The 13228-nt window shown below is 29.6% G+C and overlaps 1 protein-coding gene across 1 annotated transcript; it reads right to left on the bottom strand.

Annotated features, from left to right (window-relative positions):
• Positions 1–9437: 9437 nt before the first annotated feature.
• On the bottom strand, positions 9438–11491 carry LOC111903226 (protein DETOXIFICATION 49). The gene has a single exon (XM_023899003.3). It carries the CDS (start codon positions 11269–11271, stop codon positions 9595–9597), a length of 1677 nt encoding a protein of 558 aa, XP_023754771.1. The 5' UTR covers positions 11272–11491; the 3' UTR covers positions 9438–9594.
• Between the last annotated feature and the right edge of the window lie 1737 nt (positions 11492–13228).

Below are 13228 nucleotides of genomic sequence, written 5' to 3'. Positions count from 1 at the left end.
TGAATCTTTGAAAATTCACAATATGAATCTAAATTCACACGGTGAATCCAAAAAACATATTTAACACTCACAATGTTATGTTATGAATTTAGATATTTTTAGTTTTTGTTTTTCGATAAAGAATAAGTTTTAGAACTTGAAAAAAAAAAAATTGGTTCTTTGAAGAACCTATAATTATGGTTTTTTATTAAACTTTTCCCTTTTATATATATATCTATATCTATATATATATATATATATATATATATATATATATATATATATATATATATATATATATATATATATATATATATATATATATATATATATATATATAATGGGAGGATCAATAAAAAATATATAAACCTTAAAATAAAAAATACTTTGATATATCTATTATTTTTACATTACAAACCTGAAAATCACAACTTTTTTATTTAAATAAGTTAGAACAATCTTTTTTTTAAATAACTTTTTGTAAAAAGAAAATTCAATTTTTTATTCAGTGAATTTGTAAAAAAGAAAAAAAGTTACGATTTTTAGGTTTGTAAAGTTAAAAAAATATATATTAGATATCTCAAATTTCCATATAAATCTTAATTATATCGAGTTTTTACAAAAGAAATTCACATAAAATAATTATCGTATTCGTTTTTTCAAAAAAATTTCATCATTTACATGTTAATTTGTGTAATTCATATTATCAATAAATTTATTTGTGTATAATCAAAACTTTTAAATCATAAAAAAAATGAATTTACATATATTCACATTTAACTTCATTAGATTCAAATGTGAATGTGATTTTTTGATTGAATTCACATACATATTTGATATATATCTAGATCAATAATAATTCACATAGATATTATTAATTCATATTCATCAACAAAATGTAAATATAGATTAAGAAATCAATAGATTTTAACCTTTTTTTGTACACAGTGATTATTACATATAAGTTTTACCATCAAATTATTATAAGTTAACGTGTAATTAATATATTATCAATGGATTTTGAAAAAAGACAAATACTATTACTATTTATATATATGAATTAGTATATATGAAAATTTGATATATTTTAATTTTGAACAAAATTGTTATATAAAGTAACTCAATTTTTATTGGTGCATTCTAACACACAATAGATGTGAGAAACATTTAAACATACCTACCTCTATATATATATATATATATATATATATATATAATATATATATATATATATATATATATATATATATATATATATATATATATATATTGTGTCTCCCTTCTTTTAGTAGAAGAATTCAAAAAATGTTAGCTTTTAAAGATTTAAAAGCACATTATTTTTTTATTTAATCTATTTTTTTTTCTAAAAAGATATAAAACTTGTTATGAAACACGTTCTTTATATACAATACTAGGTATGAGACCCATGTATTATATGGGTATATTTAAAAAAAATTAAATATGAAATTTCAACAATTTGAAAAGTTTGAATTTATAAGAAAAATGAGAAAAATTTTGAATTATTAAAATTAATAAGGATTTAATGTATTGAATACAATTACATATATAAATCATTTCTAATAAATACTTTACATATATGTTACCTTACATATTAAATGTGGAATTTTAATTTAATAAAATAAAAAATACAATAAAATGACAAGTTGAAAAAAAAAATTTTAAATTCTAGAAAATGTCATGTGTCTAAATGAATGAGAAGAAGACATGTGGCAAAAAACCCTTCATTTATTAGAGTAGAATTGTTGGAAATGTGCCAAGTTTTTATAAATGTACCATCACAACATGAAAAGAAACAAAAAACCCCTTCAAAAATAATAAAATAAAAATCTTGTTTATATTTTTATACGTTTCTTTAGTAACTTAGTTACAAGCGACATTGCATCTAAATCTTTTGAAATGATCTTGTTGAAAAGAACCGTCATATGATGATTCTCTTTAAAGTAGAGAAAAATAATGATTTTGACAAATAACGATCATTGAGATTGATAGTGAAATTAGCATATGAAAGAGAAAGGAAGTATACAACGTTTATTATTAGGAATAACATGTAAAAAAAATCATGATCATTATAGCAATGCTTTTAATACCCATGTTATATATGTTATCCTTTATGATTTGGCTATTTAACCACTTCTAGACACTAAATCTTTCGTATCAACTCTTTTATCCTAGCTGTAACATGTATCATTGGTATCAAGTTAACAACATCATATTATGCTGGTAAACCTTGATTAGGTCATCATGATTAGTATAATGGTTATTCATGATGTCCTATTAATCTTACAACTAATATTGTTACAATAACAAAAAGTGACCATTCATTATATTTTATATGTACTTCATATATGTTGTAAACTATATATGCTTAGAGAACAAACAATCAACACATGAACACGAGACAATTTGAGTGGAAACTCAAAACAGAAAAACCACGAAGACACTAATATATGCCTTGTAAATTCAACAATGTGAAAGGATACAAAATAGTGAAAATACCGAAATTCTCCATGAGGCGACGAGAGAAAAAAAAGGATGTATGAATGAATGAAAAAAATGGCATCTAATGGTTTTATATATAGTTTTACAAGAGTCCTAATAATACTCTAAAACTCCTAATAGTTAGGAAACTTTCCTAACTTATTGTGAGACTTAACGACCAATGCGCAGGAATTTCCGGTCTTAGTATCAAATACTAAAATGAATCATCAATAAAAATGGAAAGTGCATGCTTATGAAGCACAATCACATACAAATACAACACTTTCAGAAAGGACTGCATTCTAGCGACAACATATTGCTTTGTAAATAAAGGTTTCTTTGAGCATCTTCTACAATGGTTACTTAGTATAAAAACTTCGAATTTTTTTTTTAATTTTTTTTATTTTTATTTTATGTATCATCGTACAACAAATGAGATGACAAACGAGCAATAAGCTGCGTCACTAAGCCTTTTGTATGGTAAAAGTAATTCTTTTGAAGACTACATCCATAGATCTAAGGGATATAACATTGTTATGCATGATCCGCTATATTCTATTAAAAAGTTTCACCACATCCGGCTCGAGAAAACCAAACGTATTAAATGCAAATGGTATGAACATGTGTTGATTTTCCATGTATGATTTCTCATGTTTGATGACTTTTTCTGTAACAGCTTTTAAATCATCTTGTTCCGCCATAAAACCCTCAGCCCTCAAACTCACGAGAGGGAATATCCCTGTAAGGTCCACACATGTGTGTTTCCCTCTAACCCATCCAAAAATCAAAACGTCGTCAGTCAGTCTAAGAGTTGACTTTTCTTTTGTCGAGTCAATCAAGAAATTCATAAGTGTCTCTTTCTTGGTGGAAACCCCAATACGCTCTTCAAAAGAGTCCAAACACATCTTGCGACACACCAGACATATCTCATCAGTTGAAAATATTGTAATCATGAGTCGATATTTAAGGATAGTACGATACTCCATATATAAGAGGTATATGTTGGTCAAACCCATCTATAATGATTGTTAGAAGAAAATCTTGAACATGTTATGCATGTAATAAAAAGTTTTTCCTTCATAGTTTTTTATAATTGATATACCCTTTTAGCCGCTCAAGTGTTCTGATCCCTTTCACATTAGCATGATAATGTGATTACATGGAATATCTAGTTCAGTACAATATATAACAGTTAAATATGGCTTTAAATCTTTTCAAAAGACATTAGACTAATTATATAAACACCTACATCAAAATATATAAACTATACGAGATAACGTCATCAACAGTATGTATGACTGTTAGCTTTTATGTAGCAATTATAGAGTTGGAAATCAAGGATGACCTTTTGAACGTGTCATTTTTCCAGTGATATGATCATATCATTAATGATACTTGAATAGGTACCATTATGAATAATATTATATTTTACTTTGGAAAGAAACTAACTACACATGATTTATAATCTTTTATATAATATATTTACGATTGAATTTTAACGACAATGAGTATATTATTCTCCATTAGTTGGATCAACCTTAAAGAGATGTATGACCCCTTGTAGGTAGTGAAGGGCACAAACTTGGGGTGTTCCAAGGGACGTTGGTTATGAAAGAGTAAATAATAATTAAACATAGACCCAACATTTGAATAATACATGGATGTGCATGCATGGCATTAACAAATAATGATTCATATTATTTAAACTCAATCTCATCCAATAAGGAAATATTCTCCATGTTAAACAGATACTATGAAATCAAAAGAGCATTTAATTAAGTTATTTATATATTGTGATATCTAAAGAGCCCACATGATCTCTATCTCTTTTTGTGATCATCATGACCGTTTCAAATTATTGGCATTTTTAGTTGTTGTTGAGATGTCTTCGTACGTTGTTAAAGATAACAAAAAAGAAAAGATACATTTTGAGAGAGCTTAAAATGCAGAACGAAAGAATAACAGCTTCAGAGTTTATAGACAGTTGGAATATGGTATGTGATTAATGTTTTCCCCTTTAATTATTTCAACATGTTTGTTTAGATCTCCAATATTTGAACTTAATGTCACTCAAATCAGAAATGCTTGGCCTGTTCCTTAAGCGGACCCCTTTCATGTGTATTTGGTCACCCCTTAAGTAAGCAAACGTTTTAATTTACTTAATTACTAATAACAATCATTATCCTTATATATTAATCAAGATATATGAATCATTATATAATATCGAGAATAAAAAAAAGTTATTCAAGGTCAAGATACCATAGTTTAATCACTCATTATATATCTTGATTACGATTGTATATGCATATATTTAGTGCATGAGAGGGCAAATAATGCATTATTAATGTTAATTAATAATACATGCAGGGACAACTTCTGAATGTCGTTATATTTTTCCATATATTTGGGATGCCGAAGGGACAAAAAAAAAAAAAAAAAAAAAAAAAAAAAAAAAAAAAAAAGCTTTTGAACAAAGTCGTGTTCTAATTCAAGCACATCGGCAATTAAAAGAAAACAATAGAATCTAGATAGATACGTTGATAACTTTGTAATTTTTAAACGTTCTTCGGTACGGAAACCAATGAAAATGAGATTAAAACAACTTACTCTTTCATCTTAGAGAAAATCATCATCTCTTTCTTTCGAATTATATTATGGTTTCCATTTAAAAGTAAACTAGAATTTGCACCACCGCATAGTGTCTCCTATATCCTATGATTGTGTTAATCTATTTTTGTTCTATTAATAAAAAAAATCATCATTGATTTTTCTTTTCGGTTTGATCAATAAAACGGATAAACACTTGCAAAACAATAATCAATAATCGTGTCCGATTAGTGCAAATTTTAAGGGTTAAACTGTAAAAAAAATCATGGATAATTTTTTCATTAATAAAGTTAAATTATAAAGATTTTTCTGAAGATTTTATTTTTTATATATACTAAATTTATTTAAAGAAATCTTATATTTATTTATTAAAACATAAAATAAAGATACCATCTACATCAATTTCACACCAAAAAAAAAAAAAAAAAAAAAAAACCCTGATAATAATGATAATTTAAATATCATTTTGGGATTTTTTTCTGATTCTTTTTAATAAATATCATGACTAGACTTATAAAGATTCCATCTAAATACAGTTTCTAAATAGATCTCCATAATACATGTGGCCTACAAACGTATTCCTTACGACAAATCAACAAGTCATATTAATTGTATTTAGCACGTGTTTTTATAATTATTGTAGCTCTTACATTAGAGTTATTGTCATAAAAGCCCTCATATTAACATGAAATGTGTGGCTATATCCTATGTCTAAATTTGTGTTCATTAATGTCTTATGTTTAGGTAAGTTTTGTCATTTTGCAGCTTTATATCAGATTGTGAAGAGAAAGAACAATAGATGAACGATAGTGATGATGGTGGGTCGGTATAACATACATTTTTCTCGGTAAGTAAAATACTTTGGATTTAATCTATTTAAATTGTTGAAATATGAAAAATACTGAAAATCTTAGAATTTAACTAAGAGCACGACACGCATGTTTAACAAGCGTGACGTGCCTAGTCTATGGGCTGAGCGGATTTTTAGGATTTTGAGGCTATTTAAACGCACTTAAGCCTCAAGGGTTGGATCATTCTCAACTTTCATCATCCTTGAACGAATCCTAGAGAAACCATAACCATTGCTCTCTCTCCACCCCCTCTCTAATTTTAAGCTTGGAATCCTTCTTTGAAGCTTTTTTCTCTTATTTTGGTGTGAAGCTTGAAGTTCAAGGTGTTTTCAAGGTGCTTTATTGAAGGGCTCAAGTGTAAATCCAGCTAGATTGCTTCATTTATGGACCATTGTGAGTAAAAAGCTCCAACCATTACTTCTATTTTGATAGATCTAGCTTTTAGTTCACCTTTTATGCTTTTGGTCCCATTTTAGAGGTAAGCTTGGAGTTGAGGTAACTCCAGCTCCTTCTAGGATTGTCATTTATACCTTTTCTAGTTGGAAAGTTCGTATCTTGATAATGTTCTTGGAGCCATGCATGTTTTGTGAAGGATTTATGTCATTTTGGACTTGGTAATCTAGATGTAGAGTGTTTTAGTTGGTCTTAATGGATAAAGTTGGAAGCTTTGCTCATCTAGAAAATTGGGAATCAACTTAATTGATTAAGTCATTTTACCCTTTGGATTAAGCCAAAGCGAGACATGCTTTTCCAAAGCGTAGGGCACTTTCTAAAATTTCTTATACGTGCTGTTTTAAGCCCTAACCCCAACTATTTTGTCTTTTAGCATAGCATCGTGCGCTTCATAAGTGCACAACGCGTTTTTGACATATGGTTGACTTTGTTGACTAGGTTTGAATTTAGGTCAAACATTAGGGTTCAACCATTGACTGAGGCTGGCCTTGTTATAATGTTTAGGTGGTTTGTAGTATCGTCCTTCTCGTTTCTATTATCTGTGGTGATTGTCTGATCGAATGAGATGTGAGTCTTCTCACTATATAATCTACAATGCTAGATTGTCTTAGTGACTCTTGCATGAAATACCATGGGGGACCTTGACAATCATTTGAAAGACCATAAGGGGCATGGAAATTGTGTGTAAGACCATAGGGGGCCATGGAAATTGCATGTAAGACTATAGGGGGACCATAGCAAGAAAGATTGCAAGGGGACTATGGTGGGATGTTAAGTCCACCAAACAAATTACACCATTTGTTTGCAAATAAAGTGTAATATAATGGTAAAAATGGGTTTAGTTGCTTTAATTGAATCCTTGATTTTGATTAAGAAGGTGTGTTATGGGCTCCCTAACCTCCATACTACTTATGAGGAATCTTGGCATATCATGTTTCATGATTGTTATAACCAATTTGGAATGAATGATAAGCTTTATATTGAATCCTAATGAAAAACACACAAATTTTTATTGTGTTGAATTGTTTTGTTTGACCAATTATCTCCAATATTTGAGCATCTCACCATCTTGGAGATAATCAAAATTTAAGAATATGTACAATAATTTAGCACAAGATAATACATAACTACACTACTGATTATTATGTTAAATAAAATTTAAGAATATGTTAAATCTTCAAGATAATCAAAATTTAAGAATATGCCAACTCCTGTTTATTGAATGTAACTGTGATTACCCCATAATCAGAAACTTAATCGAAAACTAAATATATTGTATTTTGTAATTGCTTTTGTAAATCAATAAATGTAGTTTACAAAAGTGTAAGTTAGATCATACTTCGTTTGATTCTAACATAATTAAACTAAATTAAATTAAAAACAAAATATAATAAAATAAAAAATAAAGAAACCGGAGTCTAGTGATGGAAAAGAAGTCCAAAAATTGTGTCCTAGTTTAGCTTTTTAAACTTTTTTTTTCCTTTGTAAATAATGAAGGCGACACATCAAACGTGTGAATTTCTACAAATTCTAAACTTCGTCTTTATGTATATTCTGGTTCCGACTGATATACAATTAACCGATTGTTTAAGATAGTATCGATGCTCATAGTTCGATTTTGGTTGTGTTTAGAGCACCACAGTTAGATGATAAACAAACTTATTTTTCGAGCTTTTTTATGTTGTTGTGTTTGGTAAGCCAAAAAGTAGCTTATAAGCTAGCTTTTTGAAATGCTACTTAGATTAGCTTTTTATGAGCTTTTTTAAAAATTTCTAAATACACCTCTTAATTAATTATAGAAACACATACTCTTACATGTCATTTTATATATTTCAGCTAGTTTTACCAAACTTCATTTTTTATCAGTTAGCTTTTTAACTATCAGCTAGCTTTTTATTTAACAGTTAGCTTTTCAGCTATCAATCAGCTTTTCAACTAACAGGTAGCTTTTCAGCTAGTACGCCAAACATAACCTCTAAACAAGATATTCGTCATATTAAAATTTATTTTGAATCTGGCGTATAAAAACTAATATTTATCTTATTAACATGTATAATAATTTAGCACATAATAGTACATAAATACACTACTGATTTTTATTAATTCTTAATAAATAAAAACTTGCTTCAAGGTATCAATATTTTAGCACGAGTTCTCAAAGATCTCTATGGATTATTATATTAAAAAAGTTAAAGAATCTAGCTTTCACCAAATTGTCAACTCTTGTTTATTGAATGCAACTGCGATCACCACATAATCAGAAACTAATCTAAAACCTTTCTTTTTATCAAGCAAAAAATATATATATATATATATATATATATATATATATATATATATATATATATATATATATATATATATATATATAATCAGAAACTAATCTAAAACCTTTTTTTTTATAAAGCAAAATATATATATATATATATATATATATATATATATATATATATATATATATATATATATATATATATATATATATATATAAAAGGTTATGTTTGGCGCATCACAGTTAACTGAAAAGATAACTTATTTTTTTGAGTTTTTTTTAAGTTGTGTGTTTGACAAGTTAAAAAGTAATTTATAAGCTAACTTTTAAAAAGCTATCTAAACAACTTTTATGAGCTTTTTAAAAAATTTTTGAATATACCCCTTAATTAATTATAAAAACACATTTTTTTTAAATGTATTTGTATTTCATTTCATATTTTTCAGCTAGCTTTCAGTTAGTTTTACCAAACATCATTTTTTATCAGTTGACTTTTCAGTTATCAGCTAACATTTTATTTAACAGTTAGTTTTTTTAACTATCAGCTAGTTTTTCAGCTAACAGCTAGTACATCAAACATAACCTAAATCGAAAACCAAATAATTGATTTTGTAAATCAATAAATACTTTTAATTCACAAAAGTGTAAAGATCATACTTCGTTCGAATCTAGCATAATTAAATTTAAATAATTAATTTAAATAATTAAAAAAAAAAAAAAAAAAAAAAAAAAAAAAAAAAAAAAAAAACAGCAGGGGTCTAGTGATGGAAAAGAAGTCCAAAAATTGTGTCTTGGTTTAGCCTTTTAAACTATTAAAAAATGGTGAAAATTGTCCCCCACCCACTAATTATACTTTACAAACACCTCAAATTACAAAACTAAAAAACTAAAAAATATAAATTATATAATGAAAAATCTGAATCGATGAAGTCATTAAACTAAATCAGCCCCAAAATCCAGAGATTCTTCCTCCTTATTTTCTGCTTTTATTAACTTATACTCTTCTCCCTTAATTTCTTCGTTGTCAGCAACAACAACATCGCCGTTGCCGTCGCCGCCGCCTTCTGTTAGCTTCTTCGCTCTCTCCGCTTCAAACTCCCAATCCGTCCGCCCCAAAACCACCAACATCGTCACCACGCAAGACATCTGCGCAGCCAACATACCCAACCACAAACCTTCGAAATCGAACCCCATGAAGAATCCCAACACCACCGCCACCGGCATCCCCACCAGATAAAAACACCCAAGATTGATATTTGCTCCGATCTTCGGCCGGGCCGTGCCTCTCAAGACACCACACCCCGTCGTTTGCGGGCAGTTTCCGAGCTCACAAAGACCGATTATCGGAAGAACCATGGAAGTTAATGCTATGATTTCTTTATCTTGAGTGAACATCGTCGCCCACAAATTTCTGACGCTGGCGGCGAAAAACAGAGCAGAAAACCCCAAGAAAAAGCTACAGCAGAGTCCAACAAGGGCGGCCAACTTGGCCTTCCCTGGTCGACCCGCACCCAACTCGTTACCAACACGGGTTGACACACTGAAACTGAGTGACGACGGAAATATGTAGATCAATGCGGTGGTCTGAATCAGAATCCCCATTGAAGCGACGGTTGCTCTCGGATTCACTAACAGCCCACATAACAAGATCATGATTTCGTACCACCACCATTCCAGACAAACCGATATACAACTCGGAACAGCTAAATTCAACAGCGATTTCCAACCTTTTAAGCATTCTCTCGAGATACCTCCCCATGTTTTCTTATAGACGCCGGAAATGAGTATGTAAACCACCAATGAAGCCACCAGGTTAAAATTCGTCCACACACTACTAATCGCGACGCCTGTGATTCCCAAATTCAGGTGGTTTACGAGATAATAATTGATGGGTATGTGAAGAACGATCGAAAGAGACGCACAGAATGTGAGAGGTAGAGTTATCGATTGTGAACGGAGGTAAATCCGTAATGGGTGTAATAAAGATTGAGCCAAAAGGTCAGGAAGTGAGTATATAAGATACGTCTGTGCTTGTGTTGCGATTTCTTCATCTTGACCACAAAAAAGCAAGATGCTTTTCATGTTGAGCCACAGAATCGCAATCGGGAAAGAGACGAGAAGCAATAAAAGAACAGTTCTTTGTAAACAGAGGCCAAGAAGCGTGTGTCTTTTAGCCCCGAAAGCTTGCCCACAAATGGGTTCCATTCCCATGGCTAATCCAGATAACACCGAGTATCCTGTGATGTTAGCGAACCCGACAGCTAACGAACCACCTGCAAGTGCAAGCTCACCGAGGTGACCCAAGAACAACATCGAGATCATTGATCTGGAATACAACAAGAGACCCGTGAGGATCATTGGGATAGCGATTCTCCCTATCGAAATGGCTTCATTTACAGCTAATGAAACATGGGTTTTTTTCTTCTTCTTGTTGTTGGGAGCCTTGTTGAATTGCTGATCAATATCATCATCATCAACGGTTTTCTTCGTTATAACTTTTGGGGGTTGTTTGACGTTTTCGGGGATCAAAAAAGGGTCGAAAATATCTGTAACTTGTTGGGTTGAATTTGAATTACAGTTGCAACGAGGAGATGAAGCTTGCTGGCACATTTTTGAAAACTTTTTTTCTTTTTTTTTTCCTCTACTTTATATCGTGAATTTTAGAGAGAGAAAGGGAGGGAAGTAGAGATAGAGAGAGAAGCGGGGGGAGTTTTGAGGGATTTCATTTAAGACTTGGGATTCATGCTGGCTATTTAAAGATTCTCGAGGACGGCTGGCTTTTTTTTTTTTGAACGGCAATTTTTTTTCTTTTTTCATTTCCGAAATTAATTAAAGAAAAACAAAAATTCAAATTTAATTTTTTGATTATTGTATTTATTTTGACAAAAAGTGTCGTTTCTTGACCGGCTTTCAACAGTACACTGCTACCAACACTTGGCGCTTATTTTACGTATTTTCTGTTATTCCACCCCAAAAATTATAAATTAATTTCACAAAATGTTAAAGAATATTCAGAAAATGAAATTAATAAATTAAACATTAAACCCATGCTCTGAAACGGGAATTCGGCGATTTTGCTTGTGAAATGCATAATGTATACGTGCGTAGATAGAGATTCGAATGGGAATTTGAAGGGATGCTCATGCTACTACCTATTAAATAGTATTTCAATTTGTTGATAGTATTTTTTTTTTCAAATAATATAAGCAATTCTTTATAAGGTAAATAACAGGATAAGCTTTTTAATACGTGTCTTTTATTTTTTAATACGCCTGCTTATTTTCATGACTATGTATTTTAATAGGCGATTAAAATATTAAGAAACAAAAATAAATATTATTTGTGTTTATCAATATAATGTATTTATGTTAACGACCTATTAAGTGCAAGAAACTATGTCAAATGCAATTAATCGTACATATTAAACTCAAATCTATAGATCCAATGTAAACAAACCAATCCAATTGAAATCGACCCACAAACATCATACATCCACATGTAATCGGATCAAATCGATCAAAACGTTCTAAATTTTCAAATTTAATAAGTCGGTTTTTAGATAACAATTCAGATCCAATAATAATCGAAATGAACCTAACTAAATTTATCTAATGAATATCCAATATCATTCCTCCCGTTATCCACTTACAATACAATATTTCAGTTATCTAATGTATATCCTAACGGTTTATAAAGAAAATAACGATATGAACATAAAATAAGATTAAATCTAGATAATAGGGGAATTAACCTTAATTCTTTTTATACCCGATTTGTGATCTTTCCTGCGAAACTAGTGACTAATTATTTATTTCTTGCCATGTTGCATTTCTTGTTTGGGCTTTGATTAGGGGTTTGTGGGATTTGAATCTCCCTATTGGTCATGCAAATGCAAATTGATTCTATTACTATGATCATTCGACCCTCGTAAAGAAGTTTTTTTGATGCAGTTATCCTTACTTCTCTTTGTGTCACCTTGACATTTCAAAACTCTTGAGTTTCGAAGCGGAAAAATCTAAGGAAGCAATTCAATAAAATTGTTGCACAATCTTTATTTTGGTTTTTCAACAAAAAATTAGACTAAAAATTAAATGGGTTGGTTGGTTACTCAAACCTTGTTCTTGTTATTTCTATTTTGTGATGTTGTTTCTTCCTCTGGCATGGTGCCAGTTCATTAAATATTATTTATGTCGTTCTAATAAAAATAAGATTACATTAGATGGAAATTATTGAGGACATTAGAGATAAAACTCACCAAACCTAATGTTTAATTTGATTGGTTTGGTTGTGTTGACCAAAAGTAACTGGATTGGATTGATTAAAAATATCAAATAGTTAATCGGATTAGATCAGCTTATTCTTACACATTAGATGTGAATCGGTAAACATCCATAATTTCTACATAAAACAACCATTAGTATTGATCCAAAATAATGGTGTCTTATAAGCAATATCCAAAATTGTGCATGTATCTTTTTACCCTTATAAGTAATTAGCCTTTAATGATCTTATGAAAATGACATTTTTTGGTGTCGAGTCACCAAAAAGAATGTCATTTCAAAATCAT

Source organism: Lactuca sativa, chromosome 2 (genome assembly GCF_002870075.4).
Source record: "Lactuca sativa cultivar Salinas chromosome 2, Lsat_Salinas_v11, whole genome shotgun sequence".
Lineage (NCBI taxonomy): Eukaryota > Viridiplantae > Streptophyta > Magnoliopsida > Asterales > Asteraceae > Lactuca > Lactuca sativa.
Note: the sequence above shows the minus strand (reverse complement) of the source record. Positions and strands in the feature narration are given on the sequence as shown.

What these genes read in the sequence shown, in the direction of transcription:
- LOC111903226 (XM_023899003.3), bottom strand. Translation starts at nt 11,271, where the DNA reads ATGTGCCAGCAAGCTTCATCTCCTCGTTGCAACTGTAATTCAAATTCA.